This window comes from Salvia miltiorrhiza, chromosome 2 (assembly GCF_028751815.1).
Source record: "Salvia miltiorrhiza cultivar Shanhuang (shh) chromosome 2, IMPLAD_Smil_shh, whole genome shotgun sequence".
Classification (NCBI taxonomy): Eukaryota; Viridiplantae; Streptophyta; class Magnoliopsida; order Lamiales; family Lamiaceae; genus Salvia; species Salvia miltiorrhiza.
In genome coordinates this window covers 48,881,067-48,905,656 of record NC_080388.1, presented here as the reverse complement: position 1 = coordinate 48,905,656, position 24,590 = coordinate 48,881,067, and the positions used below count along the sequence as shown (strand labels likewise).

General features: G+C 35.3%; 3 protein-coding genes across 5 annotated transcripts; 2 read left to right on the top strand and 1 right to left on the bottom strand.

Moving 5' to 3' along the window:
* Positions 1-392: 392 nt before the first annotated feature.
* Positions 393-12,011, top strand: LOC131011898 (uncharacterized). Of its 3 annotated transcripts, none has more exons than XM_057939795.1 (19): positions 393-807; positions 1,670-1,736; positions 1,896-2,018; positions 2,226-2,428; positions 2,589-2,756; positions 2,865-3,146; positions 3,330-3,421; positions 4,521-4,605; positions 5,295-5,507; positions 6,163-6,222; positions 7,307-7,386; positions 8,289-8,599; positions 8,674-8,765; positions 8,845-8,974; positions 9,610-10,790; positions 10,872-11,161; positions 11,366-11,539; positions 11,622-11,731; positions 11,826-12,011. In XM_057939795.1, the coding sequence occupies exons 1-19, from the start codon at positions 397-399 to the stop codon at positions 11,906-11,908; spliced, it is 4,155 nt and encodes a 1,384-aa protein (XP_057795778.1). In that variant the 5' UTR covers positions 393-396; the 3' UTR covers positions 11,909-12,011. The 3 variants fall into 3 exon arrangements, with proteins under 3 accessions (XP_057795778.1, XP_057795779.1, XP_057795780.1); XM_057939796.1 differs by having other exon boundaries at positions 394-807; positions 11,369-11,539; XM_057939797.1 differs by having other exon boundaries at positions 394-807; positions 11,369-11,539; positions 11,622-12,011.
* Positions 12,012-16,415: 4,404 nt separating this feature from the next.
* Positions 16,416-17,819, top strand: LOC131011897 (uncharacterized). The gene is made up of 3 exons (XM_057939794.1): positions 16,416-17,034; positions 17,328-17,449; positions 17,560-17,819. The coding sequence occupies exons 1-3, from the start codon at positions 16,711-16,713 to the stop codon at positions 17,708-17,710; spliced, it is 597 nt and encodes a 198-aa protein (XP_057795777.1). The 5' UTR covers positions 16,416-16,710; the 3' UTR covers positions 17,711-17,819.
* A 29-nt stretch (positions 17,820-17,848) lies between these two features.
* On the bottom strand, positions 17,849-21,613 carry LOC131011896 (UDP-galactose transporter 1-like). Its single transcript, XM_057939793.1, has 5 exons — positions 21,063-21,613; positions 19,903-20,152; positions 19,536-19,743; positions 18,511-18,742; positions 17,849-18,267 (listed from the first exon to the last, which is right to left on the bottom strand). The coding sequence occupies exons 1-5, from the start codon at positions 21,171-21,173 to the stop codon at positions 18,046-18,048; spliced, it is 1,023 nt and encodes a 340-aa protein (XP_057795776.1). The 5' UTR covers positions 21,174-21,613; the 3' UTR covers positions 17,849-18,045.
* Positions 21,614-24,590: the final 2,977 nt, after the last annotated feature.

The following is a 24,590-nucleotide window of genomic DNA, read 5'->3' as shown; positions in this document are numbered from 1 at the left end:
AACTAAGTTCTAATTTCGTTGAAAGTCAAACTTACATTAAAATTGCAACAAAAATATAGATTTATGTATTTTTTTTAGCTTAATTGAATACTTAGGTGAAAATTATCATATATTCAAAATTCGTGTATTTTTTTGCCACAATCTCAAAAAATATTAATAAGACAATATTATCAAAATTAGTAATGGGCCTCTTATTTATGTAGAAAAAGGACCCGTAATTCCACATGATAAGCCCGGCCCATTGCACGGGAAGGCGCGTGAAATATAAAACCGGAGGGAAAAGAGAAGGCAAATTCCGCGCGGGAAAATCAACACCTGAAACAACCCGCTACCGCTTCCACCGGTCACCGTAATGCAATATTTATACCTCGAGATAATATTTCCTTGTGTAATTATATGGTATTTTTCACTTTCCTTCCCCCACAAAAAACGATATTTACCTTTGACACCCAGTTCCACAATACAAAATCTTTTACTATCTGTTTCACCACAACCCTTCTTCAATTCCAATTCCAATTCCAATTCTCTCCAACTAATAGCTTCAAAAACAGGGGCCAAATTTGGAGCCCTAATTCAGCTATGGAGGGGAAGGACGTGAAGCGACGATTGGTTCAGTCGACGCTGTTTCCTCACAAGGAGACTGCAATTAAGGCCGGGGAAAACTGCGGCGCTGATAGAGAAGAAGCGGTGGTGCAAGAGGATGAGGATGAGGATGAGGAGTGGTGTGGCAGTAGCAAAAAGCGGAGGGGAACTAAAAAGAAGGGCAATTCTAAACAGAAAACGACGCCCCGAGCTTCTGCAAAGAAGGTATCTTCGTAGGTTTATCGATCACATCCCGCATTGTCCCTTTTATGATATTTATGGTGATAGAAGGGGGATTTTTCTTGGAGTTTTAGTTTATATGATTTATTATAACATGCAGCTCAGCCATTATTTTTGTTTGAAGTAAGATCCCATAGATAAAGTAGTTGTGGATGACTTGTTCAAGCTAAACCTTGCTGATCAGTCTAGATGTATTCATAATGAATGAGATCGTTTCTGGTGCGCGTTTTGCAATGTTTTTTTTTTCTAGCCAAGATTGTTCTTGCCGGACTATGATACAGATGCCTTCACAAATTTGCCTGCAAAAAATAATTTAAAAATGCTAATTTACCAATATGTCCAATACTTGTGTATAAGTGTCTACATATCACTATGTGCTAGCATATGCATATAAACTGGTGGAGCTAGACTAGATTAGTTGATGGGGCTAATATAGTCATTCTTTTGATGGGGAGTAACAAATAAATATGGTGTTCAAATAACAGTATATGTGTGCGAAGAAGAATTTTGGGAAGTTCAGCTACTTGGAGGTTCTGCATCTGTGTACATGACATATAGAGTCAACTTTCAGAAGGACCAATTTAGAAGTGAGTGTGCTGAGTGTGAATACAAAATAATCTAAGCAAGGAAAGGAGTTGAAGCATGATTAGGGGTTATAGTAATGGTGTTAGGAAGATGCTAAACAGTAACTCCTGATAGTTGCAGAGCAGGTCTGATTCTTGTGATATTACTCCGTTCCATCATAAAAGAACTCAGGCTCAAGTAACTTACTTGCAAGTAACCTTAATTCATAGTATTAATTATCTATCTTCTAAATGCACTTATTTATGTATTCTTGACTATTCAGGATATAGAAAACGGAAAAGGAACTCCAACGAAGCAAGTTAAAGACAGTGATTCCCCAGTTATTCCTAGTAAGTCCACACCCAGCTGCAATTCTCCTGATACTATGTCTTAAATAGAAAGAGAAGTAGAGAACCCTATTCCGTCTTGGCCAGTGAGTCATGTCATAGATTGTACAGTTGAGGATCAATGGAGTACTCATACCATAGTCTGCTTTCATTTTCTTGCAGAGTCGAGTTTCTTTGTGAAGGTCTCTGAGCAGCGTCGTCCGAAAAGGCAGCAAAGCCAGCTGATATCTGCGGAATCCCCTGAAGAAAATGGTGATATCTGTTCAGTTCCGAGCTCTGTTGAAAGTATGTTATTTCCATGCGAAGTTCTGAAATTTGAATGGGTTCCTGATTCATTAATAGCTGTTATGTTATCTCACAATTGCGCTTTTTTTTATTGTTCCACCTCATTGAGATGCTGCTGGTGGCTTATCTATCAGATATTTGACATTACATTGGAGTATATACTACTTTACCAATTTACATAATTATCTAAAAGAAAAAAATTCGTAGATTGTAGGACGACTCCTCACAAGCAGAAGCAGCGGGGTAAATCAACTCCGAGGAAGGAAAAGAGGAGTTCAACACCCAGCAAGAAGATGAAAAGTGGCAAAAGAGAGTTACAATTTGATCACATCCCATGTGATCTTCCACCGGATGAACAGCCTATGCATAAACTTCCTGATCTAAGATTGGAGGCAAAATTGATAGCAGAGGTAGGTTAACCTGATACCCCCTTTCCCCAAGAGGGGTGTGCATATGTTTGTGTTTAATTTGGTGTAGAAGAATGTTAATATATTTCATAGAAGTTTGAAGGATTCTTACTTTTCATTATTATGGTATTAGAGTTGGTCTGAGAAATTCCCATGGTTTTAGGAAAACACACGCATATTTTCTGGACGACAAATTCATCCATTTTTTAAGTCATGGAAAGGGGGAAAAACAAGTCAAGCATTGACTGATCCAGAAAGCAATTGGTCCCCTGTTGAGAGAAAGGAAAAAGGCATTGCTTTCAACCCTATCCATGTGTTTGAGGATGTTCAGGTGTGTTCTCAATTTGTTTTGACAACTAGGAAATAGGATGTTCTTCAGCAGATCTGCCACATGCAAACGTTTAAGAGGTGATTTCTTGTGTAATGAATCCCCATGCAGGGCAATCATTCAACTTTCACTTGGGGACATTGGATATTTTCTGAAAGAAGTGCCATCAGTGATCTGCAATGCGGAAGCTCACCACTTTTTGAAGGATCCATGGTTTCCTTAAATTTTGATAACTATATGAATTTCTCACAATTCACCCCAACATCATTAAACCAAAACTCTCATCAGTGTTCTGTCCCACAAGAAGGGGTTTTTAGCAAAGAAAATTATACAAATGTGCTGCCAAAATGTACAGAAGATTCACTTGCTGGATCTATTGAATCTGTGTTGCAGGTAATAATAATATTCAGTAGCTATGTTTGACTAGTGGTTTAGCAGTGTGATCTACATGATGCACTTGATATATTGGGAATATGTTCTCTTTTTAAATTGTTGAACCCCCTTCCAGATGTAGCTCTTCTGCCTTTACTTAATTTTTCATATGGAGTGTAAAGAGAATGATCTCAAAATTTTCAGGATCACAAACAAGAAAGTAACGGTTTTGTCAACAAGATACACTTAGGTGGGAACTTGGATCTTCAGCTTGAGGATAAACTTCTCCAGGAAAGGTAATATGTTTAGATTTGTTCTTTATGTCTTATGGAATGTAGTACTAAAGAAAATATTTGTGGGTGAAAATTTGTTAGAAAACTTTATCTGTAGTTTCACTTGGAAAAAATGAATTTTGGAAGGATGTGAAGATAAAATTCGATAACAACCAAAGCTATTATGATCACATCAGTTAGGTTTATGAGTTTTGTGAGCTACCAAGCTGCACCACCCATGCTAAAGAGAAAAGTAAAAAGTAATAAGAAAAAATGATCGAATATGCCCATGCCCCTCCAGGATAACTGTATGAATTGAATAGTTAATCAATTGGGGGTAGTGTAAGTCCACATTTTCACTCTAGCACCTTGGAAGTTTCAGTTTGCCATTATACTGATTACTTTCATGAAGTGCTTCTGCTCTGCAGTTTTTCTGTGAATTTTGTAGCTTGCTCAGATACGGAGTATTCTCGTGCAAGAAGAAAAAAGTTTTTATTTTAATTACACTTGAATCCATTTCTTCTACTAAATATGACATCAAAAGAATTTAAAAAAACTCGAGTATAACCTTGGAACAATCAAAGTAACTTTATACACTCCCACACACACACACATATGTGTGTGTATATATATAGGGGTTGGTTATCATGAAATTCACATTTTATCGTGTGAATTCATTACACTACACCGACGTGTAAAGTCACTGCATTCGCCGTGAAATTAATTGCACTTGGAAAAAATAGAAAAAAGAAGAAGAAGAAATTTTTGCTCCTTCCAGGATTCAAACCCAAGTGTTGCATTCGTTCATCAAGATGATGCATTCATCGTAGATCCTCATGATCAAAGGGCTGAGAATAGTTCTTTGTTCTCATTTTAAATGGGGATTCTCATTTGAATCTCCTCCTATATATATATTTTCTATTTCCACTTGCTGCTACATCTTTCACCACCAAGTTAATCTCTAGGGTTTACACTCTTATTCTCATTTTTCCTGAATTTGTAAACTGTTGCAAACATTACCTTTGTCCCACCTGCATTAGAACCCTAAACACCCTTAGGTGTTAAGAGTGATTTTCCATGAGAGAAATGGTTGTGAATTATCTTTTATGCTGTTGCTACCCAGGATCATGTCTCATTATCATACAAGTCACAATAAGCCCGAGAATTGCCTATGGACGGACAAGTACCAGCCTCAGAATGCCAAGGAGGTTAGTATCTGACACATGATCGTACAAAAATTCCAGTCTGATTCCTTATCTGTTGTATGTTTTAATAGCATAATATTATCCACAGTTATTTTCAAAAATTACCCCTAAGGTAAGATAAATTCATTAAAAATAAAAGGGACTTTCTAAAACATACAAATACCCCCACGAGGCACAAAAACATCCTTGTGAGGTTTATCACTTTCTTACAGTACCCACTTCAACTGGTAAAGTTGGAAGGTAACTGGGATTTGTAATTAGGCTAAACATTAGGTTTAGGTTGGTAATTAACCCAGTGTCTGGGAAAATATTGATCATGGTGTAATATAGAGTTACTATCTGAAAAAAACCTCTCGAACGGATTGCACAACAGTTAATTAGGTGATGTTGTTCCCTATCTTTAGTAGTTTTGTTTAGGGTTAATGTGACTTTTTGGCCTAACATATGCACGTTGTTATGTCCGTGGCCTAACAAAATCCTCTTTAATAATGACTACCTAACTTTCTCTGCTGTATGCAAATGAAGCAAAAGCATACTGCTTAAGTTGTCTATCTAATTGAACTTCTATACCTTGTTTGAACTCTATACTTCTCTTATGATAGGATAACATACCTCTTAATTTTTCTATGCTGTTCTCCATTTTTTGAACTTATCTTTTTGGTATAAAGTTGCTAACATGGTCTTCTTGCCAGATTTGCGGTAATCCTGAATCAGTGAATCTTTTAAGCGAATGGCTTCGTCTTTGGCACACAAGGGGTTCTCTGATCACTAGGGGTTGCACTGATGAAGTAAATTGTACTCCGCGAGATGTTGATTGTGATTATCAGCAAAGTGAATCTGATGATGATGATGATGATGGTGAAGAAAGCTTGAAGAATGTTCTCTTAGTAACTGGACCAGTTGGGGTATGCACTCGATAAACTCAACCTTGACTCCATTATTATGAGTAGTTCTTGTAGTAGATAATTTGGATTCTACTTAATTACTGTACTGTTTCTTAGTTAGGACATGTATAAAAACCTAAATATATTGAGGAAAAAATACTTGAGGCTTGATAAGGTTCGGGAGCCTAGTGAACCAGGTACCGCTGAGCTCAATTTCTATCCCCAGAGCTACTTGAAAAGCTTAAACTCTAATCAATAACTTTTTGAGTTAAGCTTGAGCTTGTTTCTGAACCAATCTTGAGTAGTTTGTTGTTGACCCGTTGACACCCTTGCTTGGGAAGAATTCATGCTTCATTTTTTATTTTATTTTAATTTTTTCCCTCTTAATCTGTTAATATGGTGCTGCACTAGGGGAATAAACAGTAGTCGATGACTAATTTAGATTTAGTTAAAGATAGTCTTCATTCCTACTCTGTGATTACCTTGATGGAGATCTCATATAAAGTTAGCTTTAAGTTCCATCCATCATAGCTTCACAGAAAATGTTATTCTTTTAGTCTTAGTTTCTTCCAGTTAATGAATAACTATTGCGTAAGATAGCCACAAGTCATACTTAAAGAAAGAGAAAATAAAAGTTCCCTTGTTGTTGATCTACATTGCTTGCTTTGTCTTGCAGAGTGGGAAATCTGCTGCCATCTATGCTTGTGCCAGAGATCAAGGATTTCAGATTATTGAGGTACTGCTTATTGGAAAAAAACAATTTGTTAAAGGTTTATGTCATGTGAATTTAATACTGAGCTACACTTTTCATATGATGTCATAATACACATCATAAACAATGCCAGTTGAATGACTTGTTTAAAAAGAGAACACCAGCTTGGTGCCCTGATTTGTTCAACAAAAAAACATTTCAAACACCAATTTCTGATTTATCATGGTTCTAGGAGAAAAAATGTACAAATGTTGCAATGGTCTTATTTCTTCTTCTGCTGTATTCTGGAGTTGTTTTTATGTCAAATAGAAACTCCTTATGGTAACGAATTTGATACCTGAGAGTGAGAAGGCTTTATTCATACCCAGAATGTCACTACAGCCAAACTCTAGTCAATCGGAAAAAGGTACTTTTGATACACATAAGCACTGTAACCACTAACCATGGTAGTTTTCGGCTACAAAGTACAAACTATAAACTGAATGCAACTAGCTGTTGTTTTAGAGATAAAGCGTGCAGATTGGTTTCCATGTCAAAAGCAAAAGGTCCTATATCAATTAATGCACCTTCTTAATTAATAATCCGCGATTTATAACCCTAAAATGGCAATGTGCTGGCTTCTGAAGGGGCATGCTTATTAGTCAAACTTGATTAATTCTGACATTTTTTTTAGTGTGGCTGCACTCGGTGAACAACAAAACTGTAAAGTGCAAGCTTTGTAACATAGTTCTAGAGATTGCATCCCCCCGTTTCAGTGCTCACATGCATCTTTGCCAATATTTATAAATTATCAAGTAGTGTTCATCGTTTAATTCCACGATTGTTCATGAATTTTATTATATAATTTAAAACCAAAGCTAGCTGACAAGTAAAATAATCACTAGATTTACCTGACAATCAAGTATTACATTACTTGAATGCGATTAAGCATCTGAGGACTGCCCACTTAACGAGAGGTCTTTATGTCATAAAATTCTGTATATAGTCCTCATGATTGGCCATATTCTATGTATGTATTAAGCTTAAAAGTTTCAATTCTAATTGGATGCTTGTTCAGACTGTCTGGTTCATGATATAATATATCTATTTCTTTTTTCTTTCTTCCTAGATCAATGCATCAGACTGGCGTAATGGAGCACTAGTGAAGCAAAAGTTCGGGGAGGCTGTTGAATCTCATTGGCTGCAACGGTTTGTCTATAATCAGTTTAGATTTTATATATAGTGCCAAACTTGGAGAAACTGCAATTTTGCACTTGTGTGGATGCCCTTTACTAATGAAACATTGTAAGCATTGCATGATATGTGACAAGAAAAAGTGAAAAATTAGAATCCAATTCAAAGAAAAGATATGGAAAATAAGTACTCTGTAGGAATGGCTGCCCATACAACATTGGCTTTCAGAAGCTAAGCACAAAAGCAGAAAAGGAAAAAAAGGAACAAAGTTAAAGGTCTAGATTGTTTTGAAAAAGAATGTCCATCAATTTACTCCACATGCCACCTCTTCTGCACGCTTCACCATATCACTAAAGTCAGTATCACATGAGCAGCTAATATTCCCCATTTAGTTCTTTGACCCTTCCTGAATTTGGCAACTTATCTTAGGTATCCACCGAATATGTGTCTCAGTTGTGGTTTTAGTTTAATACACATGGTAGGATGTGGCAACTGACCCTTCATGGTGGGGATAAAACAATGTCAGGAAACTGCTGAATAGTATTTATAGATTTAGTACTAAATGTGGTCCAAAATTTCCTTAGTTGCACCCTCCTATGTTAAAGCACAGTTCTTCTAGGTTGGACTGACTTACGTGCATGGATAACTTCCATCACCATCTAACTTGGCTACTCAAGAGCCTTCCAAATGCATATTTAAAGGTTACATGCTCAAGATTGAAACTGTATATACATCATTGTTTTGTTGAGCATAATCTGTTTTTCCTTCCTTATTTGACAAGTGAACATGAAATTATCAAGGTCATGAATTTATGTATTTGTAATTTGACTCGTTAAAATGGATTTTATAGGGCTTTGTGGAAGTTATTTGGTTTTTATAACTTGATTAATGTATGTTAAATGCTTATTTTGTTTCAGCACAGTAGAAAATGGAACAAGTACAGAAAATAAATCCCTATCAAAGTTCTTCAAGGCCGTTAATGCTGATATGCAATGCTCCGATGATGAAGTAATTGAACTGATACACTTACCAGATGAGGACTTGAGAGATGTATATTCATCACCTAAGAAATCAGTCTATAAGAGAACTGTTAATTGTCAGAATGAGGTCAAAACCTTGATTCTTTTTGAAGATGTGGATGCTACGATTTGTGAAGATCATGGTTTTATTACTACTATACAACAACTTGCAGTAACTGCCAAAAGGCCCATGATATTGACAAGCAATAGTAAGAACTCATATTAGTATTTTTCATATTTTTCCCCTCTGGCCGGCCGACTAACATCTGTCATCAATTATCAGGTGGCAATCCTGCACTCCCAAAAAGTTTGGACAAGTTGGAGATAAGTTTTTCTCTCCCATCACTTGACGAGCTACTTGGACTTTCCAATATGGTATGAATTTATACTGATTTTATAGTCCAGTCCTGTTTTGTTTATCTCTCATTGACACAGCATTGTGCTGCCATTTTAGATTTGCACTGCAGAAAGAGCTAAAATTCATCCTTACTTGCTTCAAAGATTTGTCGATCATTGTCGAGGAGACATCCGCAGAACTATACTGCTACTCCAGTTCTGGTGTCAGGGTCAAACTCTTAGGACAGGCAAGCTTCATCAACTAGTTTCTGCTTGTTTATTCTTAGCAATAATGTTACCTCTGGCTGAAAGAAAGGGATATAGAAAGTGTATATGCTACTAGGAAACAAAAATGATAAATGAAGACTCCATATTCTCACTTTGTTGAAACTGATCTATCTGTAATCGCTGTATTTATAGGTATGTTATAACTATGTCATATCTTCTACTATACTTTTAGACACTTTGTGGATCACTTTCCAGCTTAACCAAAAATCATTTTCCTCTATAAAGTCAAGAAAAGGATGTATTCTGTACATGAGGCCCATTTGATTTCATATTAAAGTAATAAAATATCAGAAATTCATATTTCTCTTGTCATATAGTATATGAAAATTCATATTAAAGTAATATAAAATATCAGAAATTCATATTTCTATCATATATATGAAAATTCAATTTAACATTCCATGTTGACCTTTAATATTTCTCCACAAGAACCATATTTTCCCAATCTTTTAATGTCTTGGATTGTTACACGTGCAGAGTGCACTGGTATGTTGAAAATTGCTTTATTTTTCATTTTGCAACTATTTGTGTTTGACTCATCTCTCTTGTTCTTTTTTTTTCCCCCATTCTGAAGGTTTTTATTTTATTTATCCAGGGAATGAACAGCCAACGACATATTGGCCAGTTCCATTTGACCTTGATGCTGGACATCACATATTACCAAAAATAATCCACTGGGGTTGTCCTTCACAGCTCTCTGAGCTTGTGGCAGTGGAGGTTGTTAGGTCTTTGGCTTTGATGGAAGAAACCAAAAGTGTGATGGGTCAAATTAAGGTTGATGAACTAAACTATTATAGCTCCGAAGATATGTGTATGCAGAAAATTGAACAAGACCCTATTGAGGTGAAAAAGGCAACGATGTTAAGCTTGCAGTCACTTGGTGATGCAGAATGTACACCATTTGAGGTTGATCCAGACCTTTTTGATATCTGTTGCTCTCCAGTTGCATTTGCTCAGAAAAATAGCCGGAGAAGGGTCAATACGATCCTTTCCTCAGATTCTGAAGATGAGTTTGCATGTGGAAGCATTCCCCTTGCTTCAGCTGGTGAAGTACATGAGATGAAAAATACTTTTCAATGTCTATCTACTGAAATACATCCTCCCCCAGCCGAGCCAGTCTTTCAATTCAAAGTCAACAAGTTGGAAGAAAGTTGTTCTCAGCTTCCAGAGATTGTTGATAATTCCCTTGTGGAGGATACATGCAGATTACATGACATGTCATTTATGCCAGAATCGACTTTTGTCCCTGAGACGGAGATTATCCAGGAAACGGAATTGTTTTCTACAACAGTAACTTATGGTAATTTTTTCAATGGAGTAGAATCGAATTGGACATTCCCAAACCAAGATTCAATACCCTTCCTCGAAACTGCTGCTGGTTCCCAGTTGTCTAAATCTTTGGATATATTGCAGAGTGACCTGGAAATGGTAGGGAATGATTTTGATGCTGTTACAGCTTCTGGCTGTCAAGAGGAGGTTGGGGATTCTCTTTTAAAATCCGAGTCAGATGTTCCTAGAGGGTTTCAACTGTTTGATGAATGTAGTCGAGTGGATATAGTGAGGAAATTGAAATCTCTAGACTGTGCAGTAGCTGATCAGCCAATTGATATTGTGAAAGAAACATGGAAAAGCCTTCAAAATCAGTCCAAGGATTTCAAAATGTACGTCACTGCAGAAGAGAGAATGGCCTGTCAAGTTTTAATATCTTCACATGGAATAAGTAATTTGATCTCAGACGCTGATTTATTACTTAAAGATTGCCAGACGTTATTATGTGTAAGTATACTATCCATTTGGATGTGTCTTTCTCTATACTATTCAGATGTGCATATTGAAATATAGGTTTATCTTCCACAGGATTCGGTGTGCTCATCAATGATTCCAAGTGAAAAAACACATTCCTATAGCTATTTCGATAATCAATTGGAGATGTCATCAACTCTAGCTCAGCATGGAATGTGCTACTACGCTAAAGAAATTGCTTCGTTACAGTCAATAATGGGGTGCCAGAACAATTTGGATCTGGCCTCAGAGATGTTGTCGTCTTCAGCAAATTCAGTTGCATTAGGCAAACTGGCTAGCCAGGGCAGGAGAAAGGCCTACAGATCCAGTACAGAAACGACCAAAAGCTCCAATATTTTAAAAAGGTATGAGATTAAACCCGCAGGATTTCCAATCTCATTCACTTATACTGTTGTTTTCCTTCTTTAGATAGCACAATGAAAGTAAATAACCAAACTAGTTGTTAGCATAAGATATCTATTCTTGGTGAAATACACCCCAATCCCTTTTTGCTAGTGCTACCAGTATTCCATGATGCAACTAATTCCAAACTTTTTTCTTTTGAGAAGCAGTGAATCAGACTCAGCCCTTGACGATATACTTCAGACTGTAATTCCCCCAAGATCATACCTAGCTGCTAAGGGTTGTGCATCTCATGAATACATCTCAACATTGAGCCAGATTTCAAGATATGAAACCTCTCGTTTGTCCTACTGTGTCGACAATAATAGAAAGCGAAGAAGGTATGAGCTCTCCGTCAAGATATCTCCTGCAATGCTTGAAAATATATTGATATGCTAGTAACATCATCTTGATTCTCCACAGAGCTCGTGGCCCTCAGAATTATTTGAGCTCTGGTTCGTTAGCAATGTCACCAGAGGAAATATTGTTGCTGGATCGACGTACTAGCTATGGAAAAGTTCCTTGTCCTCCTGGTGATGGAAGTCTCAGATAACAAATCGTAGGCAATTTTTTTGATTAGTATGCTGATTTCTATGATTATTTACTCTTTTCACAATTATGCTGTAGCCATGGCTTGTTGGAGGAGGTTCATTGATTTTCTGAACCACAAGAGACTGCTAATTTTAGGTAAAGTTTTTTTGTCTTCTTGAGTTGGAACATTAGGTAAAGGTGTAGCATTTTAAAAGGTATAAATTTTATTTTGATGTAATTCTTCAATTCGTGTTCAATTAAAAATAAAAGTCATTTATTCAATATGCTTCAAGATCTTTCTTGTTCTAGTCCATGATTATTCTTATGTTTAACTGATATTGGGTATTACTTTAAATGATCAAATTTTGTGTTATGCATTGCATCAGAACCGATCACCTACCCACCGTGGGCAAGTATAACGTGCCCATCACTGACGTGACAATTTTAATTAGGAAAGAGAATTATTAAATATTACTCTAATTAAAATTATCTTACTATAATTGCAATTGCCACATCATGGTGGGCACGTTATGCATGCCCACGGTGGGTAGGTGATCGGTTCTGATGCAATGTATTAATAAGTCCAAGAGTAGGCACATCGGTGTATCTCATGACTTTTGTTTTTGGAATTAGTTTTACACTTGGATATTAAAATATTTTAATATTATGACTTCTCAATCTTCACTAATAGTCATCCTTTCTCTATTGGAGAATATCCATATATTTTGATATTCCATAATGTGGAGTCAAAAAATGTAACAACTAATCACCATATGAAGCTGCTCATAATATTCGTTTCAGAAAATAGTCTTATACACCATGTATGTTTTGTAGATTTCACAATTTGAAGCATGAAAAATTGTAAAACTAAGTATTTGGATGCAAATTTTAAATTCATTTCAAAAGGACAGTCTCCAATCGTGACATTGCTCTAACCTCAAAATAAAAATAAAATCATTACACTGCTCTATGTGTGTGAAGTATTAGTCCACTATATTATTGTGTGGTTTTTTTTCTTCTTATTTTTCATTATTAATTATTATTTTAACTTGTATCATTATGTGGGATCTTATGCACTATTCACACAAGAATGAGAAAATAATTTCGCGCAGACAAGATTGAACTCAAAACTTCTTACAAATGAGAGTCATTGTGTGTCTTAGCTTTGAGCTAGGCCTCATTGCATATTAATCCCCTATATAAATACATTGTACTATTATTAATATAATAAATTAAATGTTTGTTACTAGTCTGGGTGCATGGGAGTCGGTGCTGAACACTAATTCGTCTTTACATGCAACTCAACGTTCAGATTCAGAAATTTCAAAGTTAAGACCAATTATAGTTGGGGAAATATTATATTAATGTTTTAAGCTCTGAATATTTCTGGCTTCAGTAAATGATATTCCCAAAACATCACTGTTTGGTGGGGCTTTATTAGAAATTTTGAATAATGTGGGGTTTCTTACAAGATAAACTCTTGGATTCAAGAATTATTGGCAGTTGGTTTTGTAGTTTACCAACACAATCAACTTTGACTATGTGTTCAAACACACACACACTTGTTCACAGCACTAAGGCCAACATGCAAACTCAAATCTTGTTTCTCCATTTGCTTTGTAATTTTATTTAATCATCTATTTAATATGTTGTTTCTTGGTATTATAAATTGCAGTCTAACTTTGATTGAATTTGTGCCATGGTTTTAACTTCTAGGAGATGCATTGACCTATATTTTAATGATTTTTAATGCATATCCCATATATCTGTGTGTGATTCCTCAAATCCTCGATCTAACATGAACAAAAAAGGCTAAATAATTCAATATGTCCTAACTATCACACTTTTAATTTATTAATTATGTTTTAACCTATCGAATTTGATTGATTAATAACAAATTATATGAAATTATGCAAATCTATTCTGAGACAAAATTGTGTACCTGGAAGTATGTAGAATCCTTGTGAATTTGACATGTCTCAATGTGGAAATACATGGACAAAAATTAACTATTATTATTGTGTAAGTTCATAACGATATCACGTTTTAAAGTTGAATTTTTTCTTAAAAAATAAAAAAATTGAATTTATGTCACATGTACTTTCACCTCAAATTTGCGATAATTGTAATAAGCTTTCGGGCAATAGAAAATTTTACGGTGATAAATTTGCTTAGTTTTCTAGAATTTGGGTTTTCTAGAATTTGGTACTAATTTCATGTATAATTGAAGAATGAACGGTAGTTTGATATTTAAATTATGAGGTGGTTTTGGGTATAACTGGGTGTACCGTACAATCGGGTTGCGCCTTTATTTAGACCTTAACTCGCATTCTGATCCGAACTCGTATCTTGACCCAAACTTTATAAATAACGCTATTCAGAGTGCGAATCAACCCGATTATTTGTACCCTAGTTTTTGTGCTAAATTATTTGGGCTAAACAAGTTCTCCACAAACCCAATCCCGCGAAAATGTGTAGCCCTAAATATCATTTTTGAAGAAAATACTCGTGTTTTGTCGTTATTATTATTAGTGAGAATTTTAATTCTCTCATTCTGGATTATTATTCTTAGCTCGTGACAAAAATATAAATTTTGAACTGAAAAAAATGATAAAAATATAAATAAATGAAAATGATAATTGAAGGTCAAAATAGTAAATGAGTGGATGACAGAATGACCGGCGAATTAAACGGGAGCAATTATTTTGCTGAAAGACTTTCCTTCCTTCTCTGACGTGAAAACTCCAAAGTGGGCCCCATGTTTCACATTTCAATATTCATTTTCTCCAATCACATTTCAATAAAAATATATTTCAATTTTTTTTCATTTTCCCATGTGATTTTACTATTTTTTTTTTCATGTGATAAACTCACTGTTTGTAAATCAGATGCGACTGGTTCAGATTTATAGAAACGTTAATAGAATTCGAATTTGAAAGGAATTAAGAATTTATGCATATCTTGGAGACTCATGTTATATGTATCTCTCATATTAAGGATCGAGTGATTGTGTAAAGTTATAGTGTTCTTTAATATCCATGGCAAGTACGAACATAAATTAAGTTAGTAAAAATTTCATGCAATGTCGTTTGTTATTATATTTATATTTTGGTATCATAAATGTTAATCAATACTTATGTCTACATTGAATTTCACCTAATTCATATCATCTTTAGTGAGAGAGGAATAATATAGCACGATAGCATTTGAGTTGGCCCCAAATATTTGTTTATTTTATCATTCATTTATGCAAATGTACCAAATCTACTTTCGTTGCTCAATCTTTCTTGAATATCTTAGTGTTATAAACTCCTCTTTATTTATTTTTAGATGAGATCAACTCATAGTTAATACTTGTACTCCCTCCGTCCCACCATTTTAGTCTCCTCCCACTTTTCACACATATTAAGAAAATGCATTTAATTTTTATATTTTTATCTTTTATACCCTTATTTATTATTTTCACACATCCTTTTCACATTTAAGTAAAGCATTAAATAAGGTTAATTTAATAAAAACAATATTTTTATATAGTATTAATTAGAAAAGTGGACTCTCTTTTTGGGACATCTCAAAATGGAATAAGGGACTAAAATGGTGGGACGGAGGGAGTACATAAATTACGAAGATTGATATATTTTATGTTTGAATTTATAGCCTTTCTTTACCCGAAGTAGTCGACGTGAAAGTTAAGGTGAGGGTTAAAAGTTTTGCCCAAAATATGAAGAGGTGAAATAATTAGGGCAGTGGTAAATTTTGGTCAGAAAGAAATACCGTAAATGGAAACGATGATAAGGCAAAATTACCATAAATCATGATTCTCATTGTCCACCTTTTTATGCTCACTATTCAATTATTAATATTATTACTATATTCACACTCCATTTCATAATAGTAGTGTCGTTAAAAATATGTGACGGCGCAAAGATAATAAATTTATACGCACAGTTCTCCAATGGGCTTATTTGTCTCCATTTTTCTTGCATACAAATATACACACATAATGAGTTTATTCATGTTATCTATCCAAGTAATTTACCAGAAAAAAAAAAAAAAGCACCGGTAAGATAGTACTCCCTCCGTCCCAGCTGAAATGTTTTGTTTCTTTTCGGCACAGAAATTAAAAAATGTGTATAAAGTAGATAAAGTGGGTTGGTGAAAATTATTTAAATATTAAGTACAGAGAGAGAGTGTATTGCCAAAAAACGAAACATGACATTTCAAGTGGGACAACCCAAAAAGGAAAATAGGACATTTCAGCTGGGACGGAGGGAGTAACTTACAAATGGGAACTGAAATGTAGCATTCAAATTATAGTAGATGAACTAGACATAAGATTCGGATTAATATAAAAAAAAAAAAATCATACGATGTGTCAGGATAAATTTTTATCACACTGATCCAGAATATTCTAATATACCCAGCATTAAGATCTGCATTTTCCTGATATAAAAAAAAGGTTAAATTGTTTAACTATATAAATTGCAATTTTATTAGAAAGAAGTAAAAAAAATTTAGAAAGAAGGAAAAGGTTAAATTGTTTAACTAACTAGGTAAGAAAAGAAGAGAAAAAAAAAACCATTTTATCCACCATCCAGCCAATGGTACAATACAACTGGAAATTCCACAAAAGAATAAAGAAAGAAAGAGAATTTGACAAAAAATAGAAAGAGCATTAAAGTTGGTAATAAAATAATCCACCAAAAACCTGACTTCTTCATTGAATTTGTTTACTATTTCCTGCCACATAGTGTGAGGCCACAAGCAGCAATAGTTTATTGTGACCTTAATCAAATAAACATAACACTTTAAATAATACCGTCACCCCCTCCCATCTCTTGCTCCCCATATTGTCCCTTTCCTCTCTCACCAAACACACACACACACACACAGTGTGAGAGCATAGTACTAGTTCATGCATTGACCTATATATAGTTAAAGAAAGTAGCAGAGTTGAGGTGGTGAAGTGAGAGAGAGAGAGATGGAGAGGTCAGATTCATTTCTGAGGCAGCTAAGCAGCAAGGAAGGTTGGAAATCAGCATCAAAGAGGTGGGGTGGGGGTGGGGGTGGGGGGTGGAAGCAGGTGGAGGGGATGTATGGTGAGATGATGATGAAGAAGAGAGTGATGGTGGTGGTGGATCAGTCCTCACATTCCAAGCATGCAATGATGTGGGCTCTCACTCATGTCACTAACAAGGCTGACATTCTCACTCTTCTTCACATTGTTTCTTCCTCCTCTCACTCTGCTTCCTCTTCTCACCTTGCTTCCTCACTCGCTTCTCTCTGCAACGCTTGCAAGCCTCAGGTTTCCAACTTCTCTTTCTTTCATTTATGCAAAATCCCTTTCTTCATTTGCTTCTCTTGAGGTTTTAGGCTTCTTGATTAATTTGGTTCTTTTTCCCTTCTCTCTCTGTCTCTGTAATCTGCACATTTGTTTGTTTTCTTGAGTGTTTTTTAGCAGCCAACTATGTTTGTTTATTAGTGCATCTGTCAAGTGTGTGAAAAAGTTAGTGATGATGGATTCTCTTTCTAGTATTTTTTTCTTATATTTTTGCATTGAAAATGTGTGAATGAGATGTAAGTTGATGGGGACTGAAGGTTGAAGTAGAAGCACTAGCCATTCAAGGACCAAAGATGGAGACAGTGATGAGCCAAGTGAAGAAGCTTGAGGTCTCTGTTCTTGTCTTGGGACAGAAGCACCCCTCCCCATTCCTCAACTGGTCAGTATACTCCACACTCCAAATGAGAGAGAGAGAGAGAGAGAGAGAGAGAGAGAGAGAGAGAGAGAGAGAGAGAGAAATATTGATGATTCTGTTTGCATAATGTGCAGCCTGTTTGTGAGGAGCAGTGCAGATGAATTTGTGGAGAAATGCATCAACAATTTGGAATGCCTAACAATTGGAGTGAAAAAGCAGAGCAATGGAGTCAGTGGTTATCTCATCAGCACCAGATGGCACAAGAACTTTTGGCTCTTGGCTTAGACTATTTATTACTATTATTCACTACAAAATAATCTTGTAAAAACCACTTCCACTCATGTCTCTAATCTTAGACCCTATAAAATCATCTACATATGCATCTTTGCAAGAAGCATCTATGCTCATAATGACAATTTCATATAAACGCAAAAACAAATAGGCTCTTCTCATTACCAAAAAACATGTGTGCTATTAGATATCTGGTTCTCTTACATTAGCCTTTTCATACAAGAATAAATATTCATCGATCAGCATTGGTTAAAATAAATAAGGCTGTAATATGTGTATATATGTATATGATCTGTTAAAATAGGAGGTAGGGCAATGATGAGCAAGAGTCATACTTTGTCGTCCAATTTGTCGCTGACCAACGGGAGCAGCTCCGTTTTGCTCCGTGGTGTACGAGGCGTGGCAGGGGGCCCTGGGGCTTGGTTTGAGAGCATCTGCCTCACGTACCCGTAGAAGGTACACCCGACGAGCGTCACCCCGCATCCGATGGCGTTCATGACGGAGATTGGATTCCGGAAGATGAGCCAAGAACATGTAAACGCAACTGCGACCTGATGAGTGAAGGGAAATCAGATTTCAGCAATAAATATGTAACCAGAGGATTTCAACATGTAGGTAGTTTTCATAATAGGGTTATTGCTAAAAAATTCATGAATTTTGATCCTATTTTGGACACGTTTTATAGCAAAATAGAACGTTTAATACATTTTGGGTCAGCATCAAAAAAATTGTTACCTCGAGAAGTCTAAGAATATATTCAAGAAGACGTTGAATAGAGTGAGATAGGCACACACCTTAAGATTTCCTGCAACGTTGAAGGTCACAGCAGTCGTGGAGTGAATGACATAAAAGATCGAGAAGTTCAGGCAAAAGGCTGACACTCCAGACCCGAAAATGATGAAGAGGGACGAAAAGAGAGAGGGGCACGCCAGAAGCCACTCCACAACCCCTGGCCCTTCCAGCACCATGGCCGGCACAGCCAAGATCATAGTTGCAAAAGGAGCCATGTAGTAAACTGTGTTTATGCTGCAGTAAGCTCGAAAACCATCAACTCATTATCAGTAAATAATAAGTATCAAAGGAAATGGAATTTGTCAAAGCAAGACAAAAAATGAACTGATATGATATCAACTCATTATAGTGAAAAAATAACTGTGGAGATCAAGCAGAGCATGGAAGGGTGAGTCACTTAAGATTCAAGAATATAATCATGCTCATCTAGAAGAATCCAAGTAATTTAAGCAGCAAGTCTTTCTTGACATCGAATATTTTCCAGGAATGAATTCGTTAGTCGCAAATACTTAGCTCTCTCTTATCATAAATATTAATACATGCAAACCCTCCACAGAGGCATCAACAGTAGTGACAAAAACTAAATAACTCTTGAAATAAGTCTCGACAATGAAGCAGTACAAGGAAAAATTTGATAAAGTGCTTGCTCGGTATTTGCCACCAAAAGAGAAAAATAATGTCTCTGATGTTTCTTGGAAGGGCAAATGATGCCATGATTAGAAAGGAATACCTTTCTATAATAACAGCAGTGGGAAAAGTAAAGAAACTGATTCGAGAAACTATCATTGTGAGTCAAATTTAAACTTGGATATTGGCTAACAATCAACCTGTCATGACTATTTATTTGGTAAAGAAACCAAAAGACAATTAATTACTATTTCTTTAATTCTGATTAATAGTAACCTATTTCTTTAATTCTGATTAATAGTAACTTTGGACTGAGTTTTGCAGTATCCATTGTACATTAATATTTTATCTGGTACAGCTAGTAAGTGTAAACAAAGAAGAAGAAGAATGTTAGTGTTACCTGTCAAATTTGTACCCATGCAGCAAAGACTCTGCAAGAATGGTTTTTGTAGATGTAGCAACACAACCAAATAAAGCAGCAAAAAATCCCAGCATGTTAAAACTCAGCTCCGTGACTGACGAGAGCAGAATCCCTCCGACAATTGGAATCAGAGCAGCCCAAATTCGCCAGTCAAAGTACTTTTTCCAGATTAGCCACTGCAAGATGACTGTTCAAAAGCCAAAAAAGCTATTCAGCATCTATCAAAGTTTATGTATTTAACCGAAAATTGTTCACAAATTCTTTGTATGTGTTATCTCATTTTCCATTGTCGCTTCTGGCTAACAGTTCTAGACATATTTATATTGTAACTTCATTCGACACTCACCTGTTGTGGCAGGGGTGAAAGACTTGATGGTTTGCATGAAGGAAACAGGAATATACCGAAGGCTCACATTTCCCAAAACGATGTTTATGCAAAATATAAACGACATGGGAAAAATTCTCCTCCAGCGATCTTCGGGGTCAACTTGAATAAGAGGCTTAAGTTTTAGCACGTTAATAACCAAGTATGCACCAATTGCCGAAGCAATAAAATGAATGCATGATACTGTTAATGGAAACTTGAAGTCCAGCTTCTGCGAAGAAAAAGGAAGGTAATTTTGTAAGCAATAACGTATGAGACAAATAACTTAGTCAAAGATTTAGCGGATTGATGCATCAATCAATATCTCATAATACATACAATTAAACTCGATAAACATACAAATATTAAATGAACGCTGCATGTAACTAGACTGCTGCAAAGTCATCCACATTCATATGCATTTCAACAGGAGATTTGAGCATAAATAATCTATGCTGACTACAGGATGATACTTATCTATTTGAGATGCACCCAAAACAACCGGCAATCACTAGGGCTGTCAATCACACACTCACACAGTGCAATTACATATACGTTATTAACATTTAAATGAATTGCAGCTGAATACCTATAACAACCACATATTGCACATTCAGAATCAGACGATGCAACCGCATATATGTATAGATGCACATGTATATTAGCAACTCCAAAATATTGATATATAAACATCCTCCCATCTACCATCTCAAACAATCCAACTCAGAAGCCAAAAGGTCCAGAGAGATAAATTCTGTGCAATCTATATTTAAACAACCTTGCTAATGATAATAGAGTCTAGTCTGCACACCAAATGCTTCAAGTTGCAAGAAGCAACGCATTGTAGCATACATTATTCAAGATATACCAAAAACACAAAACCACAGAGATTCATTTGTATCGCAAGTCTAAAAGTTTACCAATTTATTTAACCATTTAGAGTAACTTCTGTTCAATCCTAGAGAAGCTAATCACAAGACAATTAACCACCATTTTAAGTAGATATCAATAAATTCCAAATATTGTGAACATAAAAATATTAGGATATAAGCTTTCACAGCAAAACTCGACAGAAACTAATCCAGCAAAAAAGTAATGCATGTAAACCTCAATAGAATGAAGCAAAATATTTAAAAACCAACCTGAAAGATCCATTTGTTCATGATGATAACAGTGACATTGAAACCCCACCATTGAACAATAGCCAATATAGATCGAATTACACTCCACTGGCACAACCTGTTCTCCTCCATGATCCCTTCCGCCACCCCAGATCAACTTTTCGAATAAAAAATCGATCTTTAGCCCAAAAAAGGTATTCAAAATTCAAGTAAAGGAGACCCAACAAGCTAAAAACGGAAACCCCAAAATGAAATCCAGTGAAAACGAATAGAATTTCCGTCGCGGCGGAGGCTCTAAGGAGTCTGCCGGAGTTGGGGCATTATAAATTCCGAGGAAAAGGGGGGAACTTTCTATGTGTTTGTTTTATACTATGATTTTGTTAGCAGAATCTGATTGGGGAAGAATTTGAGACGTATCTGAATTTCGCTTTTGCATTCCATAGCAAAGAGACCTGTGCGTGTACTTGTAGTGTCCCCACACAAACAAAACACGCAGTAAATGTGTGCCTCGCAGTCGCAGGCAGGGGAATGGGAATTGCAACTGTTACGTATTTTTCACAATACTATTTATTTATTTGTTTGTTTTTTCAAGCAAAGTGCTGTAATTAATTACACTAGTATTAGGTGGGCCGAAGCCGAATTGAGGCTATTCAGCTGACTATTTCCCAATGTTTTTTTGTGACTATCGACATGGAAAATATATATGCGAAAAATAGATGTATTTTATCATAATTTTCAATATTTTTTTTAGGGTTAATTGCACCAAAATACACAAACTCTAGTCACTTTTTTATTCTGCATATGACTTTTAAAATTCATAATTTTAATAATGAATTTTGCAAGTATTTCAATTTTTCCTCAAAATTGAATTCCGACAACCGGAAAGCTGACGTGTCATTGTAGATGTCACGCGTATGTAACACATGTCAATAGTTAAATCGATGTGGCAATAAAAAACGACGTCTTTTTGAAATTACAACATTTTGATGAGAAACGACGTCGTTTCACTTTTAATTCGAAATTAAATCCCTCAAATTAGGTTATTTTCATTTTTTGCATCTGTAACTTTTAGGGCTACAGGAAATTAGGCGATTTCCGCCATTTTCACCTCAAATTCAAGGTCAAGTCATGTTTTACAACTGAATCTCATCTCGTCTGATACAATCTCTCAATTCTTACCACCTCTTTCTTTTCCATTAATTGCATACATCGAATTCCCCAACTCTCTCTTTCTCTTTCCAATCTCCTCGGATGGTGCCGCCTCCAACTCCTGCCTCTCTCTTCTCTAACTCAGCTGCAGCCCAAAATCCACTTTGGATTTTGGGCCGATTGGCCAGCAGGACAAAACGCAGTTACCGTCCCAAACGCCCAGCCCGACTGCTCACCGAAACCCTCCCGACCAGTCACGCTATAGTCGTCTCCTCCATCAAAAATGATATGGTACGCGTATTTTAAATTGCATAGCAATTTTTTTAAAAATGATATGGTACGAAACGAAGTCGTTTTTGTCATGTCATTTTTTTAAAAAATAGAATATAAATTACATTGTGGCATCCAGCGAGCTACATCACGTTTCTAGTGACCGAAAAATAGATGCAGTATATATTTGATAAAAACCTGATAGTTTAAAGGTTTAGAGAACATTTCAAAAATTTTAGGGTATTTTTAATAAAGTGGATATAGTTCAGAAATTTTTATGATATTTACCTAAAAAGATGATCATGAAAAACACGCAAACTCTAATTAAGGCTAATTTTACATAGATATAGATATAGATTAATTTGGCAATATATTAATGAAGAGGTGGATACTATTCATTAACAGAAACTGGAATCGCAATTGAATTTGTTTAAATGGCAAGATGGGCCCCATTGAAGATTGAAAATCGAGATTTCGAAGTTTTGAGTATCAAATTTGGTCAGATTATTTATGCTAGTATTATTTATTGATCTTTATATGTAGATTATTTGCTCCATTCAGGTCAGCTTTCATTAAAAGTTAGTCATGGTCCAGAATGAGAAAACCATTAAAGAAAATTCCCATTCATAATTATACAATATTGTTGCTAAATTTTTATCAGAAAAAGTATTGTTGCTATTTGTCCTTTGGGAAAATAAGAAATATCAGTAGTATATTCCCTTGAGGTTGACCTAATGATGAAATAGCTAATATGTGGCCAATAATTATAAATTTAATTATAACGATATTTTTTAAGACGAGTACTAAAATTTTGGAATGCAAAATAATTAGTTCTTCAAAATAAAAATAGTTATGATAGTAGGTGATAAGTGAAGAAATGGGCGGTTCTTGGAATTCAAAGTCAATGCCTTGGAGTATATATGAGGATGAATCTCGCTATCTAGCATCAACATCTAAATTACTATGGCATATTACATTAATATTTTTACCTACATTTTCTTGTTTATCAACATGACGCGTCAAATTAATATCATTTCACAACGATGAATTTACAAAACTGCACTGAAATAACGTGTCAAAAACTGTGTCGCCTTCACTTGTGATAATAGATTGCTTAGGTGGGAACTTTTATTATAATACTCTAATCATTTATATATGTAAAGAGGATCGAATAGCAACTATTTTCCTAGTAATTAAAAGTAAATTTGAACCATCAATTTTTATGTAATTTACAACTATCATAAAAAAAATTACATATTTTAGAAAGAGAGAAAAAAGGGTTCCGAACTTCCATTGCACAGCGAAAGGTACAAGTAATATTCATGGAAGATGCCTTCGATATTTCCAAATAAATTCATGTGAAGGTCCACAATAGAATTAAACAAAATCAAAATCCTTGTGCCACATGCACAAATACAAATACACAAGAGAAAAACAACAATCAAGAAAGCAATGCCAACAAGAATAGAAATTAAAGTAAAAATAAAAATTAAACAGTGCAACACGCACAAATACAAATAGACAAGTCAACAACAATCATTCATTGCTCGAAATCTTCCATCCAATACAATAAAATTTCAACTCGCGTAGGAAAATCCGAAATGGAAAAAAGAAAACAAAATAAAAATTGAAAAAACAATTTCTATTTTCATCTGCACTCTTCTAGTAATTTCATTAAATATAAATCGCTACCATTTTTAATTAATTTACACTTTTTTTTAATTCTCGTACCAAAATTTTTGGGACAAGAAGTGTGGGAGGGAGGGAGTACGTCATTTTAGAAAAATGGCAAACATAATATTTCCAAATTAAGTTTACAAGCTGGCCAATTTTGATGGCAGGTCCATGTGCATGCGTGCATAGTATGCAAAGCTTGATGATGTAAAGATTTTAAAGGGAAGGTTTTTGGTGAAGCCGCAAGCAAAGGTTCAAACAATAAATAAACTATTTAACTAAATAAAAAAAGGTGGTGCACATGTAGCTAAGATATGAAAGAACCAAGCATATATACAGAATCCATTCTCACAAACTTGCTGTGTCAATTCAATAAAGGCAAACAATGGAAACACTGCACGTGGGCAGGATTCAAAGCTTCTTCCATTTTCATCAACAAAAAAGATTCAAAGATGC